The sequence below is a fragment of the Marmota flaviventris genome, chromosome 6 (assembly GCF_047511675.1).
Source record: "Marmota flaviventris isolate mMarFla1 chromosome 6, mMarFla1.hap1, whole genome shotgun sequence".
Lineage (NCBI taxonomy): Eukaryota > Metazoa > Chordata > Mammalia > Rodentia > Sciuridae > Marmota > Marmota flaviventris.
In genome coordinates this window covers 2,553,092-2,571,448 of record NC_092503.1, presented here as the reverse complement: position 1 = coordinate 2,571,448, position 18,357 = coordinate 2,553,092, and the positions used below count along the sequence as shown (strand labels likewise).

The window sequence follows — 18,357 nt, the reverse complement described above, 5'->3', positions numbered from 1 at the left end:
GAGGGCACAGACACGCGCTGGTGTCATCACCCACTCACTTAAGGATGAGGGCCATCGTCTCCTTCCGGTCCTTGCCCTGGAACGGCAGCGACCCCGTCAGCATCTCGAACTGCAAAGCAACACAAAGAAGTGTGCGTTCATTAATTTGTCCCAAATCCTGATAAATGGGGCACAGCGAGGCCCACACGCAGGTGCACCAGGGAGACCAGCCTCTGGATCTGACGACCCAGTGGGGAGACGCACGGACGAGGGACGCAGTGAGCGGTACAGCACACCCTCCCATGGCGGGTACCAGGAGGGCCGGCCAGGACTGGGAGGAGGGACAGGATTCTGTGGGCTCGGGGACCGTGGCCTGGAATCTCTGGTCTATCAGACGTGTATCTCTGACCACTCCTGGAACAAGGAGCTCGGGCAGTGGAAGCCTTTTCCTACCACACACCTGGGACCCAGGGGATGGTGACCACACCCATCTTGCTCTGTGTCATCCGTCAGCTTAGACTCTGAGAAGTGGCTTCAGTGCAGGGCTTCTGAGGTCTTATCCAATCGGCCTGGTCTAACTTATTTTCACTATGGATGTCTCTGCTCCTCTATAATTTTTCCTGCAGCATTTTTTTTTTTAATTAAGAAAAGCCTGGGAAATACACAAAAGTAAAAAGACCCAAACTGCATTGTCCAAAGAGAGCCACCATTACCATCGGTCACCTCCATCCAGAACTTTCTCAAGCTGTTTTTTTTTTTTTAATTTTTAATAAAGTTTTGTCTACTGAACTTTTCATGAATAATACAACACTCTCTGTGTCCATCATAAAATCTGACATGACGTCCATGGCCACGCCACTGCTCCACTGTGCACCTTCTGTGGGACGAGGGGTTCCCCATCTCCTGCCAACACAAGACTGAAGCTACCTAAAAGTGCGCCTAACACGTCCAGGTGTCTGTAGAGTGAAATTACAGAAACGGACGAGTCAAGGCTTTCTTACTGCTACACGTCTCTTTCTGAAAACAAAATGTTAAATTCCTGCCAGTTCAGGAGTCCGAAGCCCACTCTGTCACGCCAAACTTGCTGTCGATTCTGTGTGCTATTGGCAATAAATAAATGTTAAGTAATAAAAAGAGCAAGAGAGTCCAGATGAGAATTTAAAAGAGACAAATGTGATTAAATTGGAAGTCTAGGATGCTCTGGTAGCAGATGAGCTAACCCCCGGGTACCATAGGGTGAGCCTCTGTGAGCCGGTTATACAAATGACCAGCTCCCTTAAAACAGAACCTGTTAGCAAGGGAATTCTTCCTGTCTGGTTCTCCCTTCCGCCCTCTGCACCTCCGGGAGTCTACTGCAGCCTTCATGAAATCCCTGTCCGCGGGGGAGACTGCTGTGGGGATGGGCGCCCCGCGCAGCCTCGCCTTGGGCCCTAGCTGCAGCCTGCCCGGCCGAGGCCGTGCACCACTGTGCTCATCACCATGGATGGAGCTATGATTCTTGCTGGACCTCGACGGCGACTCTCTGTCTCTCTCCGTCTGGTCCTCACTCCATGCGGCTCTTTCTTTTGCAACAAGGACCAGGCGGGAGGCCCCCGTCCATCATTAGCCCACCTGACTCATGTGTGGGTGCTCAGTAAGCCCTTCTCCAGGATGAAGGTGAAGAGGAGTGTGACAGGACAACGCAACTGTTGCTGTGGCCTACTCAAGTCTCAGTGCTTTGGCTTTGTTCCTGGTCCCCAAGAGCCCCCACAGAAAGGGTATCACTACTGAAATGCCTGTTCTGGATCGACTCATAACCTGCAAACTACATGTGGTGAGGCCTTTGCTCCTGTGTGGGGACACCGAGGCTTCCAGAGCACACTGAGAAAGCCATGGCTGCCCTTGTGTCCCCCACTGGAGCACACCTGCTTGAGGAACTCTACCTGATTCATTCACAACTTGGCACCAAGGTCAGGCCGTGGGTGCCCACAGAGGCACTTGGATGAGAAACGGGTCTCGCTGCACATGAGCAGCCACAACATCCTAAAGCAGTGATTCCCTGCTCCCCAAGGACATTTCCCAAAGCCCGGGGATGTTTCTGATGGTCATCATGGGCCTCCTGCTACTCGCGTCTGGGCCAGGGAGACTGGGAAACATCCCACAATGCCCAGGATGCCCTGCAACCTCCCACTTAAGGGCTGGGGTGAAGTCCTGCCTGGAGGGACTTTTCATAAACTCAAGACAGGCCTGCCCATAGCTCGGTCAGAACCCACTCAGATGGCACTGGGGCAGCTGAATAAGAAGACTCTCTGGGAGGGAGACATATGGTCACGGGGAGCCTAGAATCCTAGTTCACCTGGTGGGTCGCCATTCTTTTAAGAAATCAAAAGCATGTTAATAGTTTAATCTGAGCATGGACAAGGTGACCCGTGTTGTGCTTGGGGGTTGGAGGTGGGACAGACCTGGCTCTGTGGCTCGGGGTCAGGTCTCTGGGCAGATGGGCTTGTGTATGGATGGCCTGCGCATAGGAGACAAGTTCACTGACCCTTGCTCCCACAGCTGTGCCCCACAAGAGGCAGGGCACATCCCAAGTGCTGATCCTCAGGTGCTCCCAGAGAGCTCAGAGGAAAAACTGCCTGAGCAAAGGTGACACTCACGTCCTTGAGCAAAACCGACTGCGGGTAGGAGCTCGAAGTGGAAAACGAGGTGATGAGCAGTGGTTGTGGCCACTGTGATGGGCAGTCCCTGGCATGGTCTGCTCTGTTGGCATCAGGTTCTAGAAGGGCGTCTGGGCTGCATTTGCACATGGCAAGCACCTCTAAGCCAGCCTGTGCTGGTTTCCCGAGGCTGCCCTTTCTTGACCCTGGCACCTCAGGGGCTCTGTGAGCTGCCTTACGTCACTGCAGTCAACGCAGATGGTTCAGAGTTCAGTTGCAGCCCCAGGCTCTGGCCCTCACCAGCTGGGCTGGGCACCAGACTGCAAGGTTCTGAAAACAATGCTCACCTGCCAGGGCCTTTCCAGGGTGATGCCAGCTCATGCCTCCCCAGCCCTGACAGTAGGCGCCTCCCTCGGGAGCTGCCCAGGGGCCTCACCCACCTCAGCAAGGCCAGTGGAGGCACTGTACAGACAAACCAGTGCCACCTGACCTTCACGAGGCTCAGGTGAGCCGTCACTAAACATCACTTAGAGCCACCCTACAACTGCAGTGAGAATTTGGAAGCACTTGATGCTTCTGCCCAAGGAAGTGCCAAGAGCCCAAAGCCACCATGGTCAAGCCTTCCAGGGTCATCAGCTGGGGCCGGGGCGCAGGAGGGCAGCACCCCAAGAGCGTGTTAGAGCAGCCCCGTGACCTGGAAGCCTTGTGGCACTCTTTGAGCCTTGGTTCTTAAGTCTATGCAGAGAAGGAACAAGGGGGGGCAGGTAGATGAGGGTTGCAGGACACATGGTCTGGGCACCTCTGTCTCCATGCTGTCCCTTAGGGAGCAGACCTGGGGCCCTGGGCAGCTCTGTGCAGGGGAGTCAGGGGACGGACGTGGGGCTCTGATACTCGAATGCTGGGGTACACAGGTGTTTGCTGTGACAGGTGGGAGTGTGCAACAGTGACACCCGGGAGTACGAGGAGACCGAGAGGAAGGAGGGCGAGGAAAGGGCTCCAGAGGTGGCGCTCTGGCCCCGGGCCGTGCAGGGTCATGCACGGAGGATCCTCTGCTGGGAGCAGCTCCAGTTTCCCCTGGCTCTCCCTCCTTCCCCGTACAATGTCTGGTTGTCCTCCTTTCAGTGTGTCCATTCATCTCCTTGATTTGCAATGGCTTAGATCAGAGAAGAATTTAAGTCTGTTTTATATTATGGGATGGGCCTTGTCATCCTTTCTACAGAAGCAGATTGGAGGAATGTCAGCCCCTCCGACCCCTCCAGCCCTTCGTGCCTGGGCATGGTTGGGGTGAGGTTCCCTCTGCCGACCTTCCCTCTCCAGGCTCTGGCCGGCCTCTTGTTCCCTTAACTAGCAGTGACCCCAAGGGATGAGGGACACCATCTCACAACATCCGTCCATTAGACAAAGCTTCATCCACAGCACCACTGAGGACCAGTCACAAGCCCAGATTTAATCATCTGTCCACCTCTTTGAGGCCTAGAGGTCACTCAGGACAAGTCAAAAAGTGACACATAGGGGCAGGATCTCTGGGAAACCTGGACTTGCAGGGCGGCTGGCCATGTCTCCAGAGGAGCCTGGTTTCTCTGGAGGGTGGACCTGCAGCTTAGTGTTGGTGAAGGTTGACACCAGACTTCAAGCCAAGTCTGCAGCAGGGGTGACCTCAGGGAGGCGCTCCTCCCCCAAGCCCACCAAACACCTGCCACCCAGGGCTTCAAAGAAAACCAAGATATTTGGACGGGAGCAGAGCTATCTATGCAAAAATCACCTCTAAGAGAGCAAAGCTAACAATCCCATTAACTTATCTGAAGAAAGATGCTTGGGTCGGAAAGGAACACAGGGGAGCCTGAGAGACAAATGTGGACCCTGGCTGGTGGCCTTCTGGAAAGGATGAATGGCACCTTAGCTGCTGCTATTACAGGTGTGAATTACCATGAATAACAAGACGTTGTCAGCACCCTCCTGACATCCACGGACCCTTTATGATGCCCCTTGCTTTGCATGTATGAGCCTGTTTCACAGAACATTTAGCTAAATGTCGTGCCTCTGCTTGACCAGGCAGCTTCTCACTAAGCTTGGGCTGTCCTGTAGTTCACTGCTGGGGAGACAAGTGCTGGTCCTGCAGGCGGGAGCCACCTGGACCTGACATGGACATCTCTTACTGTGAGGTGAAAGGTCAGCATCCTGTGTCCACACAGGCAGGATTCTGAGCCCAGGGGTCAAGAACAGGACAGAGAGTCGGACACCAGCCTGAGGTTCACCCAGGGGGCAGGTCTGAACTGAGGCTGTAGGATGCAGCCCAGGGGTCCTACAGGGGCAGGAAGACAGATGGCCATGTCTGTGAAGGGATCCAGGTTTGGACGTGCACGGCACAAATGTGTTGCCACATTCACTTAAGGTCTCACAGCCTGTTTGCTCCTTTGCTAAATGCACAGACGGGAGCCGGGTCGGGACCACTCGTGTCGGATTCCAGTGTCAGAGCCTGCCAACATCGAGGGTAAGTAGAGGTCTTGAGGGCACTGCCTGGGTGGGGAGAGGAGGAGGGAGGAGGAGCACCTGGGATCAGGAAAGGTGGCATCACTGCATCCCTTAAAATTCTTGCCAATCTGTAGGAGTGTTAAGTATCAAGTGCCCTCTCATCAGTCTGCATTCCCACTGGAGTCCCAGTTCCATTTTCTGGTGGTGGGAATTTGGGACTGACAGATGGAGGAACCAGGAAATGCTCGGAAGCTCCCTCCTCCCTCCTGCTGAGACCACACAGGGCTTCCTGTGTGCGTGTGGGCCCTTCTTGCCCCTCATTCCAGGCTCGACGGGCTGCCCTGGGGGTGGGGGAGGTTCATTTGGAACAGCTCCCTTTGTGCAGAGGCCCACCAAGGAGGTCAAGCCTTACCATGAGCACACCGAAGGACCACCAGTCCGCACTCTGCGTGTGTCCCCGCCGATTCACCACCTCGGGTGCCATGTATTCTATCGTCCCACAGAATGAATAGGCTCTCTTGTCATGGTCGATGGCCTCCTTGCTCAGACCGAAATCTAGACAGAAGAACAGCACAAGGCACTTCCTCAGTCTCTGATCCACGTTCAGGACAGTGTCTAACCCCATTGCTACTGTCAACACTGATGTCTGGGTGTCACAAGTGGCTGCCTTCGCCCCTCCCCTTCGCCTCATTTAGGGGCCAGAGCTCGGCTTGGAAAGCGTGACCCAGCTCAGGCGTGCTTGCAGCGGCTGGCAGGCTCCTGAGGTCAAATCTACAACGGGAGGGGATTTCTCTGTGAATCTACAAATTCCAGAGTGCCTCCTAACAATTTCAGAAGTTTATTTCTTGCATCAGACTTCGATTTCTCAGGAGACCCTTTTCCATAAATGAGCACCATGGAGGACCACGCACTCTGACTGCAGGTCACGGGACCTAGGGCTGACAGACACGTGCCGCACCATGGGGACCACGTGCTCTGACTGCAGGTCAGGGGACCTGGGGCTGACAGACATGTGCTGCACCATGGGGACCACGTGCTCTGACTGCAGGTCAGGGGACACAGCGCAGCCTGCTGAGGCCACAATGGGGCTGCAGGACTGGCACACTGCAGGAGGCTTGTTGGCCTGGTCAGGCTGGCTCGAACTCTCCACCTAAACAGCCACGAGGCTGAGGCAGGCCCTGAAGGCAGTTCAAGTAGGGGACGGGGAGTGGACAAGACAGCCTGGGAGTCTCCCTTCCCGACCCTGTGAGGATGCGCAGCACAACAGCCCAAGTCCATGAAAAATTCAGTCGGATCAGAGAAAAGCGTTTGGCAAATTAACATGTGAGGAGGTGAGGGCTGAGACTTAGAGGAGGTCCCCGATTTACCAGGGCTGAGATGAAGCCACCAAGGGAAATGGTCTCTTACAAACCTGTGATCTTGATGTGTCCCTCTTCATCCAGGAGGATGCTGAAAGAAAAGGAGAGAGAGCGAGGCCTTAGCAAGACCCATCTCAGTGGCCTGCAGAGCCCAGCCCAGGGTGGCTCGGTGTCACAAGCCGTCCATGGGTGGCGTGTGGGTCACCGCACATCAAAGCTTGGTGGATAGAAACATCTGGTGTCTGGGAATGACCAGTGGACATTTTCTCTGGCCAATTGTCCAGGGACATTGTGGATTTCTATCCTGCTCCACCATGTACCACACAGCACCTGAGATGGGTGTGACCTGCTAAGATGCCAATCATCCTGCCAACTTCAAGACATCACGCAAGGCTCTGCCCTTGAAACCTTACCCCTGCCTTTGATGTACCCCTTAAATAAACTTCCAGAGCCACCTTTCCTTTGTCTAGTTCCAGCTCTTGTGTGGACTGGATCATATCCAGTGCTCCGCTTTTGTAAATGTATTTCCGACTCTTTGTATTGTGTTCTTCACTAATTATCTTGACTGTAAGTTTTCAGGTAGTTTACACCCTCCTCGGCAGGAGGAAGAACCCCCCCGTGAGACGCTGGCTGTCACCCCCGTTAGCTTGGGCATCTGCAACCAGCACCAGCCAGAGGGCAGCACCTGCTGCATGAGGCAGGTCCTCGGATGGCCACCTCCCTGCCCATTCCTGCCCGCGCCTGCCAGCTAGGAGAGCAGCTGGAGGGCTCCTGGTCATGTGTGAGCCTGGGGTCTGCAGGTTTAGATCTTGTTGACACCCAGGAATGGCTGGAACCTTCTACCTGTTCTGCATGTGGAAGAGAAGGTTCCAGGAATACCTGGGCCCACTGGGACCTGGTTCCATCTCTTGGGACCCAGCCTCTAATGGGTCTTGTGCACAAGTGTGGGCCTCAGATCCTGGGGTTCCCCAGCTTTATCTTGTGACAAGAACTGGTGTCAGCTTGGCACCCTGTGAGCCGCTGGCCCATCTCATTCTCATCCAGCTCTGGTCACACCGTGAGTTGAAAGTTTTCTGCTGGTCACAGTGGCCCTGCTCAGGCACAGTGTGCTCCACTGTAGGGAGTGGAGATGGGCTGCGAGTGGGGCCCTGGGCCACCAAGGAGCCCCCCCTCCCTGGGACAGCACCTGGAGTCCAGGGATGATATCTTGAGACCCGACACTCCCACCTCTCTCTCTACTTTTTGGATTATCATTAAATCCTGTTCCTAGAGGTCCTGGGAGGTGGCAGCCCAGCCCTAAAGAGACTGGAAGTGAGCTAGAAACAAAAGCCACACTCAGATGTCACACACGTGACATCAATCTGAAAAGGAAGGAAACTGCCCAGGCCACTGCAAGGACGAATCTTGAGGACACTATGCTGCATGAAGTCTCCAGTCACAAAGACAAAGCGCTGTGCGCTGTGCGATTCCACTCTTAGGCGGTCCCTTGAGTCACCAAATTCAGAGACAGAAAGCAGAATGGCGACTACCAGGGGTGGACGGAGGGCTGTGGGTTAGTGAGTAGTGGGGACAGTTCCAGCTCCGTGGGGTGATTGGAGCCCTGGAGATGGGTGCTGGCGATGGCAGCACAACACTGGAAATGTGCTTGGTGCCACCAAACTTGGCACAAAGCCAGGGTAAGGTGGCAAATCTTATGTTGTCTGTATGTTAACACAGCGGGGGAAATCTGCCATGGAGTCAGAGAACAGCCGCTGTACGTGGCAATGTGAAGGAAAAGGTGCAGCACGTGAACTAAGATGATATGCTATGATTAAGGAAGCAAATGTCTTTGTCTTTGCCTTTTGGTTGTATTCCATCTTGGCCCAGAATTAAGCAACTTTCAAGATTCAGTCCCTAGTAATTCTAAATGAACAGCAAAGCCTTCTTCACCCAGCAATTAAACATCACTGTTTTCAGCTGTAAGGATCTCTGTGTCCTTCAGAAAAGACCAAGAGCCGCTCTCCCTGCCTGGATAGGGGCGCAGGCTTGGTGCTCACAGGGGTCCATCGCGGCTGTCAGCACAGACACTGACAACTCAAGGCTCACGAGCCAGAGGGCAATTAAGTGAGATTAACTTGAAGGGACAGGCCAGGCTCCTGCTGTCACCTCCTGACCAGGGATGTTAGAAGGGGGGCCCAGGGTACAGTGCACTGTGGGACACACAGTCAACTTGGCTCTGAGATGGCAGGTGGCCTCCTGCATCTGCTGCGTGAGGAGACAGGGTGGTCAAGAGCCACTGCTCCTCCTGTGGACTACTCAGGACAGGGCCTTCTATGGTCATCTGCAGATGTTTTTATAACATGGCCAGTAAGATTGTACTGACCGGGAGTAAGTCAGAGCCATGCAGCGTACACCCAGGCAGATGTGCTCAACATCACAGAACCCAGACAGCCCCACAGAGACAGTCCTGTCTAACAAAGCAGACTTCAGAAGAGATGGTCTCTCTCAGCTCAGGGCAGGTGGGAATGGGAACGAGAGCAGGGGCTTGTGCCCACCCCTGAGCTGGGGGCCTCAGGGCATGGGCTGGGCTCTCTGGCAGGCCCACGCTGTGGCCTCACCAAGTGACACAGGTCTGGGCTATGCTGCTCAGCCTCACAGGTGAGAGGGAGAAAAACATGGGGGACCATGGTTTTCTCAGGCACAACTACTGGTCTGTCCCCTAAGTGGGCCACTTGGAGCTGACAGCTCTGAGTCAGCTCCAAACAGCACACATGAGAAAAGACCTGGGAAGGACGCTAGTGGTTAAATTCAGACTGGATTAGCAAATTATCTATAATAATAATATGACAGATCATCGTCATCACAGAAGACCCACAAATCTTAGTGGGATCTTGGCCTGGCTACTCGGGGCCACTGTCTCTTGGGTGAGCTCTCGGGAAAGCTGAGGTGTCACCTAGAAAAGGGCCCATTTCCAAGAGGAGCCACTGGACCATGGGCCCCTGGGCTCTGGGTAGTAGAGGAAAGGGCTCCCTGAGTGGAGCCCAGTGGAGGGGGAGGGGAGGGCCAGGCCTAGTCTGAGGCTCCTCAGGGCAGAGGCACCCTGCTGGGGGGCTGGGACAGGAAAGCAGAGCTGTGGGCTTACCTCCACCTGGCCAGCCCCACCTGTGCAGCCCGCACATGAACCTGGGCTCCCTCGGTTCTGGTGAGGATGAGGTGCAAATGGGCCTAGGAACTTCCAGCGGGGCCCCACGTGTAGCTGTGCCCCTTTGCAGGGCGGGGAGGTGGCATCTGTTCACCCCACTTGGGATTCCAGTGTGGGAAGGGCCAGCGTGAGACCGTCCCTAGACCGCTGTCTGGAATGCACCCCTGGGGAGAACACCAACCGACGGCCACTCAGACCCGGCTGGGTCTCACTCACTTCTCGGGCTTCAGGTCCCTGTAGATGATCCCCAGGCCGTGCAGGTGGTCCAGGGCCAAGGCCAGCTCAGCCAAGTAGAACTTGACATCCTCCTCTGTGAACATCACCTGGTGAGAAGGAGAAGAGACGTCCTGCCTGCTCCACAGCCACTGGTTTTGCATACCCCACCAGGGAGAGCAGCACCCATCCCAGAAGGCTCCCGTGTGCAAGTCCTGGGCTCCCCCAGCACCCTCTGGCTTTCCAGTGGGAAGGTGAGCTCCGCTCATGGTCTCGAGGCACGGAGGACAGCAGCATCGTGGCCAACCCTTGATGCAGCTCCTTCCTCCCAGCCTAACCTCCTCACCCCCACAAATCACCCAGCCCCACAGAGTTTCTCTGGGTTTATATTTTAATATGAGTGTTTCTCAATAAATAACCAAGCCATACTGTGAAGGTCAGGTGAGGAGTGGGAAACGGTCTCCACCTCATCTCTCTCCCTTTCACCTTGTGTCTTCCCGCTTGGGCTGATGCAAACACTGCTCGAGGGGTCAGTGCTACCAAGTGCACACACGTGCTTCTTCTTGCCCAGGAGCCCGAGGGAGTGGGCTCGTAGGTGTCAGGGGTGGCAGCCATGCTCCTGGCTCTCTAGTGGCTGGGGCAGCCCAGGCTCGGCACTGACCCAGCTGGGATGCCCTCAGTGTTGCCTAAGTGTCTAGAACCTCATTCGGGCCAGCTAAACTGTGTAGGAGGCCTGGGACCACCAACCTAGCCGCCAGGTATTAGAACAGGCTTCCCACATCAGTGGGAAGCCGAACCCTTATCACAAACCATCGTGTAAGTTCCCCACGAGAAATGAGTGCTGCGGAGACCGAGGTCCACATTACTGCTTTCTCCCTGAAACTGTATTGGAAACTTTCTCTCCTTCAGACTGTACTGGAGCCCTGCCCACCTTCCACCAAGGCCTACACCCCTGAAAGGCAGGTCCGCATGCGGCAGGGTTCCTGGTGCACACGGAATCGGAATGAGGGCAGTAGGAGACTAGAGGCAAGGGTGACATAGGCCAAGAAGGTCCTCGGCTCCCTAAGGGACACTTCCAGTCAGGGCTGCAGACTTCTGCAGGTGCCTGCCAGGTGCCGCCAGCCCTGCCGCTGTGCAGTCACGGAGCCCATCCCCCTCCCAGCTGTGACCAGTGCCTTTCCTGGCTGGGGGCTCTTCTCTGCACTGCGTGACACACCCACTGGGCTGGCTCATTCAGCCTCTGCCACTGCCACATTCTCCCCCCACTGAACCTGTCTAGCTGGGAACGGGCCACTGTGGCCGGCGGGCACTTTGGTACTCGGGGTGGCTACACAGCTCTGCTGTCGGAGTCTTAGGGCACATCTCGATGACAAGCAACTTCCTCATGCCTGTGAGCGCCTTCGAGGCAGTCAAGGTGACCTGCAGGTGGCAGGATGCTGTCCAGGGCTCTGGAAGGAGGACTCCAAGCACAGGTGTATGCATCCCACACACTTCTTTCTACTCCCCTGTAAAGCCGATTATGCTCCCATGGTCACATTGTCACACCCCTTTGTTAAGGGTTCTTGGTGATTACTGTTGCCTTTTGTTCTGGGAGACAACCACAGAGCATCCCACTAGACACTGGACAAAAGCAGACCCCAGGCGGGCTGACTTCCCCTGGATGAGATGGGTGGGACCAAACCTATAGATATCAGAGAGGAATTGGCAGATGCCCAAGATCCAGCCTCTTGGGAAACCGGCTCGAGGACAGGCACCCGCACTGACCGGGCTTTTTTCTAGAAGGGGGTCAGAGTCCTCCAGCCCCCTATCTTCCCATAGCACAGGAAGCCCCACGTGCACACGGCACTACTCTCCTGGGAGCTGCGGGTCAACAGGGAGAGCAGCCCTCTCGGGGTTTCTGGGACCGCTCCCTGCTGGAGGAGCCGCCACCTTCGTCTACTGCCCATCTGGAGTTCTAAGCGAGGCAGGGAGCCGCTGCTGAAGAACAGGAGGAAAAGGCAGAAGCAAATAAACCCCGCCCCGCGGGGAGGAGGACTCCAGGGTAGACGCTGGTCCCCTGAACTGTGCGCCCCTGGGCCGCCACCCTCTGCTCTGTAGGAAGCGGTACCACTTGGACTCGCTCCGGTGAAAAGCCCAGCATCACGGTCACTGGGCCCAACTAGGCAGTGGGACCTCTGCTGGGTTCTTGACCTGCGCCACTGAAAACAATCTCAGGATACGTTGAAGACAGTCATGGGCAAGGACTGACTAAAGGACAGCGAAGCCGAGGCCTGCAGCCCCGAGAGGCAGGTGGGACAACCCTCACCTCTCAGGGAAGAGGCGGCAAGTGGTGCGCCCTGAGCCTCTGACTACCTAGGGTCTTCCTGGGGAGAAGCGGCAGGTTCCCAGGTGAGCTGTCGTGAAATCAAGTGCTGTGTCCGTCCTGGGGCCTTTGGGTTCAGAATGTTTCTCGTGGCTAAGGCATCTAGCCATGAGTCGGGTGTGGGCACGTGGTGTGGGTCTTGGAGCCTGGTGACATTGCAGCGCTTTTGTTCTAGCTGATCAGGGACAAGCACACACTGGCGGTTTTGCTAGCTAACTGAAGGAATGGGAGGGGCAGCTCATGCTTGTAGATCCGGTCTCCCTCCACCAGGGCTCTCTCCCTGTCGGCAGCTCTCCTCTCTCACTACCACTGACCTGGGCACCATTCTGGCTTTCTCCCTCTGTAGAGCTCAGCACCCTCCAGTCATGAGGGCCTCAGTGCCTCCCTGGTGCCCTGAGCAGCATTCTGGAACACGCCTGTCGGAGGTGCTGGAGGTCAAAGTAGACCCTGGGGTTGGGAAAGCTCATGGGACTCGGGCAGCGTGTGCAGACCTGACCAGATGCTCCTGAGCAGACTGCATGGAAGGCCTGCCCCAGAGGACGGGACACGCTGAGCTGACTACATCTTCCTAGGATGAAAGCAGGAGCCACCATCTGTCCCAACTGTCACCTTCAACTAGCCATGGGCTTCCAGCTGCTCCACCTGGACAGTTAATGGTGGACCGAGGCTTCAGAGCTCCGTAGGATCTCTGGAGAAACCCTGTTCCCAACACCTTCCAAGGACAAAGCACTCCTGCAGCTTGTGCGGGCTCTTGAACAACAACCAACACCCCCCCACACACCCTTAACGCACACCCAACACTCACACAGCACACACACACCAAGCATCATGCACACCCAACACACATACCCCCCACACCAAGCACACCCAGCACTCACACGGCACCCCCTGCCTCCTCTCTTTCCCTCCCAGACAGACATTTGCGGAGGGAATTCATGGAGGGAAGCCCACCTCTTTGGACAGCCGGGTGAAGAGATCGCCTCCCCGCAGGAAGTCCAGGATCAGGTAGAGCTTTCCTTCCGTCTGAAAGGCTGTGGGGGAGACACGGCTGAGAGCTGCAGGGGTGGACTCTGCTCTCCCTGACATGGTCAGTTTCCAGTTCCCAGCTTCTCTTGGGCAAACATGTCTACTTAACCTGCAAGCTGTCACTCAGAAGCGCAGGGGAGCCCAGGGAAGGGGGCAGGAGACCACATTCTGGTCCCAGTTTTGTAGGTCTTGAGACACTTCTTTCCCTCCCTCCTCTCCTTTGCCTCCTGAATCACGAAGGGAAGTGCGGGTTCAGAGGGAAAGGCACCTACACATCCAGCCTGCCCTCCCACCGCCTCTAGCGAGCGACAGGCCTGGCTTGCAGCTGGGTCTTCAGACGGGGACTCTGGGCTGGCTGGGCAGGCGAGCAGGGTTCCGACCACCACAGCCGCACTCCCACAGCTCAGTGCTTGGACCAGCCTCTGACTTCTTTTATGGCAGTGCTGGTGACGGGTCACCCTATTTGTGTTGTGACTAGGGCTCCTGTCCTCAGTTTGGTTACTATGCCTGACAATTTTAGATTTGTTTCAGGCTACAGAGTGTCCACACAGCTCCTGTCCATGCTCAGTGGTCAGCACGAAGGAGTGGACACTGGAGGGTCTGGAAGAACCAGCCACCATTACTACTGCTGTGACTGCAGGCCCAGGTTCGGGAGGGTCGGTTCACTGTGAAGGCCAGGCCAGGTTAGGGAGGGGCCGTCCACGGACACTAGTCCAGGTTAGTGAGAGGCTGAGACAGCCAGGTTGGAGTTAGTGAGAGGCTACTGGCTGGGGCAGCCAGTCCAGTCTAGGGATGGCTGTCATTGTTTATACACAGCGCAAGTACAGCCGGAAGGGGTCCTGAGATCTCTGCGTCTGAAAGCCTTTGGTTTTCTAAAAGTCAATGCTAGAAGCATCATCATGGAGGGCTTTAGAGTCACAGGCTCTAGCTGGAGAACGCTTTGTTGGAACTGTGAAAGCTGAAGTGTGGATTTTAGTTTCATCTGAGGAAGTGGCTGGTCTTGTGATGGACCACAGGGGGTGTAATGCAGAGGGCCTGCTGAGAAGCTTCTGCAAGATGCCCATTTCTAAATCTCTCCAGAAGTATCCCTGGGGGCCGTCTCAAGTGGCAGGTGGATGGGACCTGACCCCAGCCCATCAGCAGCAGTGGGGGTGGGAGGGAGAAGGCCAGCCTGTCCCGCCTTGCCCACCGCACAGGGGACATCAGAGCTGGAGCTGCCCACAGTCCAGAGGGGGCAGGGGTCCCCTGGCCTCTCTGGGTCCACAGTGCATGCTGGGTTTCATTATTTCTGAATGGACGGGCCACGTGACTTGCACACAGGACTGGATGGCTTTCGGAGTATTACCAGGAATCAGCCTGGGAAGAGCTGGGAGTTGCCTCACCCTGTCCTGATGGTCACACCTTCGCTTCCGATGTGCACGGGCCTCACTTGTCCCCTCACACGCCTGCCCTGGAGCCCTGAAGCCAGCGGCAAGGGACCAGCTTGGTTGCTCTTTGCTGCACTCTGTTCACGTAATCATCAGAGGGGTGTGGTGCGGCGTGACTTCAAGGCACCATGACTTTAGATGGTTTTGATTTGAAGTTTTTATTCACGGCTCCTCTGAGGAGACGCAGGGCAGAGAGCAAGTGGAGAGGCGCTGCGTGCAAAGCGGGCACGGCCTCCAGCAGATTACTTGACCTGAGCCTCAGAAGATGCAATGGTCGCCTGCCTGCCTGAGGGGTGCTTCTGAGGGCACAGGGGCCACTGTCTCTAGGAGGCTTGAAACACAGCGTCTGCTTAAAAGGTGGTTGAACACTTGTAGCTTAAACAAACCACTGGTTCACAAACTACGACACAAACATGCTGTGGTTCATCCCAGTGTAGGTCAGACCTTCGAGCCGACTGTCAATGGTGACAGTTTAATAATAATGGACAGCCTTGGAATGAAAACAGGGCATCTACCTCTTAGGGGAAAAAAAAAACCTCAAAGAAGATCAAGGGTTGGGACTCGGATGGCTTCATCCATGACAGGGAAGTGTCTACGACACCAGGAAGACTTTCCTCTGTCTGATCTGCTGTTCCTTCGGCTGCCCCTGACCTGGCGAGGGTGGCCCTGGTCCTCTCAGGCGTGTCCGCTGATGCCCCACTTACCGTAGTGCAGCTTCACGATGAAGGGGTGGTTCACCTCTGCCAGGATGTCTCTCTCCATCTTCGACCTCACCCGGTCCCGGACTGCAGAACAGAGGCAAAGGGCTTTCAAGAGGTGGACTTGGAGTTCAGAGGAACACGGAGCACCAAATACTAGATAAAGTCATTGTTCCCGTTTTCAAACATACACAAGACTCGAAACGATATGATGACCGCCCCTATGTCCTCCAGCTTGATTTAACAATTATTGACATGCTCTTAAATTTGCCCCCTCTCTCTCTCGACAAAATCACTGAAAATAAATTGTAAGCACCCAGACATTGTACCCTTAGGTGCACTTGCACATATCTCCCTAATCTAGAGTAACATCCAGAAAACTACCAGCTGCTTCCTGATACCACCTGACATCCAGTCCAGGCTTAACACCCCCATGCCATTCTTCTTTCCAGCTCAGGATCCAGTCAAGGTCACACGCTCGCTGACTGCTCAACTGCTTTATTTATTTTGCTTCTAGAAAAGTTCTACACCGTTTCCCCCCTGGACTTTTTTGGGAGGTCCAGGGTAGTTTTCTTGCAGAATGGTCCACGCTGCGGACTGTCTGATTGTGGTTCAGTGGGTTCTTTGACCCCTGCACTTCCTGTGAACTGAGGTCAGGCTTGGGGCTTTGGAGGAACGAGCCTGGACGATGTGGTGAGTAGGTGATGCTCCGCCTGGATGGCCTGGCAGTGGGAGGAGCTGCTGGGCTGCCCGCCGGGCAGTGCTCAGGGCGGTTACAGTGGCGAGTGCCATCCCTCCTCCACACAGGCCTGCAAGTCCCTTCCTAAGCGAAAAGCAACCTGTGGGGTGATACTTTGAGAGCATGGCCTGTGCATTTCCTGGCGCTCTTTCATCCAAGGATGTATGGATCACACGTATGCGCCAAGGATCACACATCATGACCCACCCCTGAGTCGTGCACAGCAATTTGGCCTTTCTGATAGAAGAGAAATCAAGGGAAGCTTGCCTCTCTCTCCACGGGAGACACGGACCATGGATACATATTTTAATCCAGTGTGTTTCACACAATTACAGCATCACTCTTTTGTGTTCTCACTGTCTCAAGCTTAGCCACCTGGAAGTGCAGACGATGAAGTTCTAAGGAAAAACAAACCACAAACAGAGAACGATGGCTACTGAGGAGAAGAGTGTCAAGACGGGCAAGTGACGGCACACCCAGGGCAGCAGCCCCTGACCTCCCGGGGCCTCCCGAGGGGAGGGCGGAAAGTTCTTCAGATGCTTCTGTTCGGACAAGTCCAACCGAGCCAGTCCCTGGGCCAGGCACTTAGATTCACCCCCACTCTGGACTTGTGACAGGCACCCCTGAAGTTTTATTTAAGAAGTCCCTCCCCAAGGGTGGTATGATAACAACAACCCTCAAAATAACCAGGTGGACCTGAACCACTGTCAGTGAGGCTGGGGAAACCGGACACCCAGCACTGCCAGGGGACAGTAACGGGCGCAGCCACTGGAAACAGCTTGCTGGCTCCTCAAGGCTGACAGAAAGAGGGCGTGATCCGGAGTGCCACTCCAGGGCGCACATCCTAAGGTTGCAAAAGCTGTGGCTGGAGAGGCATTTGCACCTGTTCACAGCAGCTCTACTCCCAAGGGCTGACGGCGGAAGCGACGCAAGTGTGCCCGCAGATGAATGCACAAGCAGAAGCGGCTTCAGGGATACTAAGTGAAGTAGGCCATGCAGACAGCAACGCTGCGAAAGCCACTGACGGTGGCGTCCAGAACAGGGCGCCAGGCTGAGGCAGTGTGGCGGCCAGCAGGGACGGGGAGGAGGAAGACGGGGGTTTCAGTCGAATGGGTGTGAACAGTGACAACGCCTAGTGCTGCGGGTCACCTACACGCGGCTCGGGTGATGAGCCCTGGCTTCGCCACGACTTAAACGCAGTTCTTTCCCACCCTGGTGGCAGGGACAGCCGCCCACCCTTGTTCTACTGCCTCTCGGTTCTAACTTCTGCGCGCAGAGCTTCAGTTCTCTGGGGCCCACCTTTGTCTTTGATGCATGACTGTCACTCCCACTGGCTGGTCTGAGAAGGTGCCAAGCGGTGGCCTAGTGAGGACCACAGAGCGATGGCCTGGCTTCCACCTTGGCTTTGCCATGGGCAGCATCACTGTGGGCTGTTTTTCCACAGAAGCAGGGAGGATGGCTCCACCCAAGGTCATCGTGAGAAGCAGGTGAGGCCACACACAAGCACGTGAAGCATTGGCCAAGCCGGCCCCTGCCAGCGCCCTGCCCGCCTCTGCTGTCCTCTGTGGTGCCCCTTCACTGCACAGTAGATTCCACGGGCTTCTCTTTCTCTTCTGGGAGCCTCAGTGGGGGCACTGCTTCCCTCCAGGGGGAGGGAGAGAGGACCGGGGAAGCACCACCCTGCAGTCAGCAATAGGCAGAGCAGAAGACAGAGGGACAGAAATCAAGAAACACACCCATGCTGCTTGGCAGTGGGTGGCCAAGGGCGAGGGACACAGGATGCTGGCCGGGGAGACTGTCCATGGGGCGAAGGATGTGGGAGCCCAGGCAGATGGCACTAGGGCAACAGTGGGGTGATCAGGGAGCCATTAAGACTTTGTTCAGAGGCTAGGGATGTGGCTCAAGTGGTAGCGCACTCGCCTGACATGCGTGCGGCCTGGGTTCGATCCTCAGCACAACATACAAATAAAGATGTTGTGTCCGCCGAAAGACTGAAAAATAAATATTAAAATTCTCTCTCTCTCTTTCAAAAAAAAAAAAAAAGACTTTGTTCAGCCCTGGGACTGAAATGAGTGCCCCTGAAAAGCCTGTGGTGTGACTTCATAAGTTGTGATGTCCTTTTCTATTACAACAGTTTATCCATATTCGTTCTTGAAAAAAATATAAAGATGAGAGCTCCTTTGTGAGATGTGACTGCAGCAATGGTGGATGTCACAGGACGGTGGCCAGCACCATGGTGGCATTAGGGTGCTCTCCACTCCACCCA

The 18,357-nt window shown here is 55.5% G+C and overlaps 1 protein-coding gene across 2 annotated transcripts in view; it reads right to left on the bottom strand.

The window, feature by feature from the left end:
- Nucleotides 1-18,357, bottom strand: part of Rps6ka2 (ribosomal protein S6 kinase A2) — a 242,718-nt gene that overhangs the window by 46,812 nt on the left and 177,549 nt on the right. For both annotated transcript variants that reach the window (XM_027939377.3, XM_027939376.3), the window contains 6 exons: nt 15,359-15,439; nt 13,153-13,232; nt 9,843-9,949; nt 6,499-6,536; nt 5,500-5,642; nt 39-109 (listed from right to left, as the gene is read on the bottom strand). In XM_027939377.3, the coding sequence (XP_027795178.1) occupies nt 39-109; nt 5,500-5,642; nt 6,499-6,536; nt 9,843-9,949; nt 13,153-13,232; nt 15,359-15,439 (520 nt within the window). The remainder of the gene's footprint in view (nt 1-38; nt 110-5,499; nt 5,643-6,498; nt 6,537-9,842; nt 9,950-13,152; nt 13,233-15,358; nt 15,440-18,357) is intronic.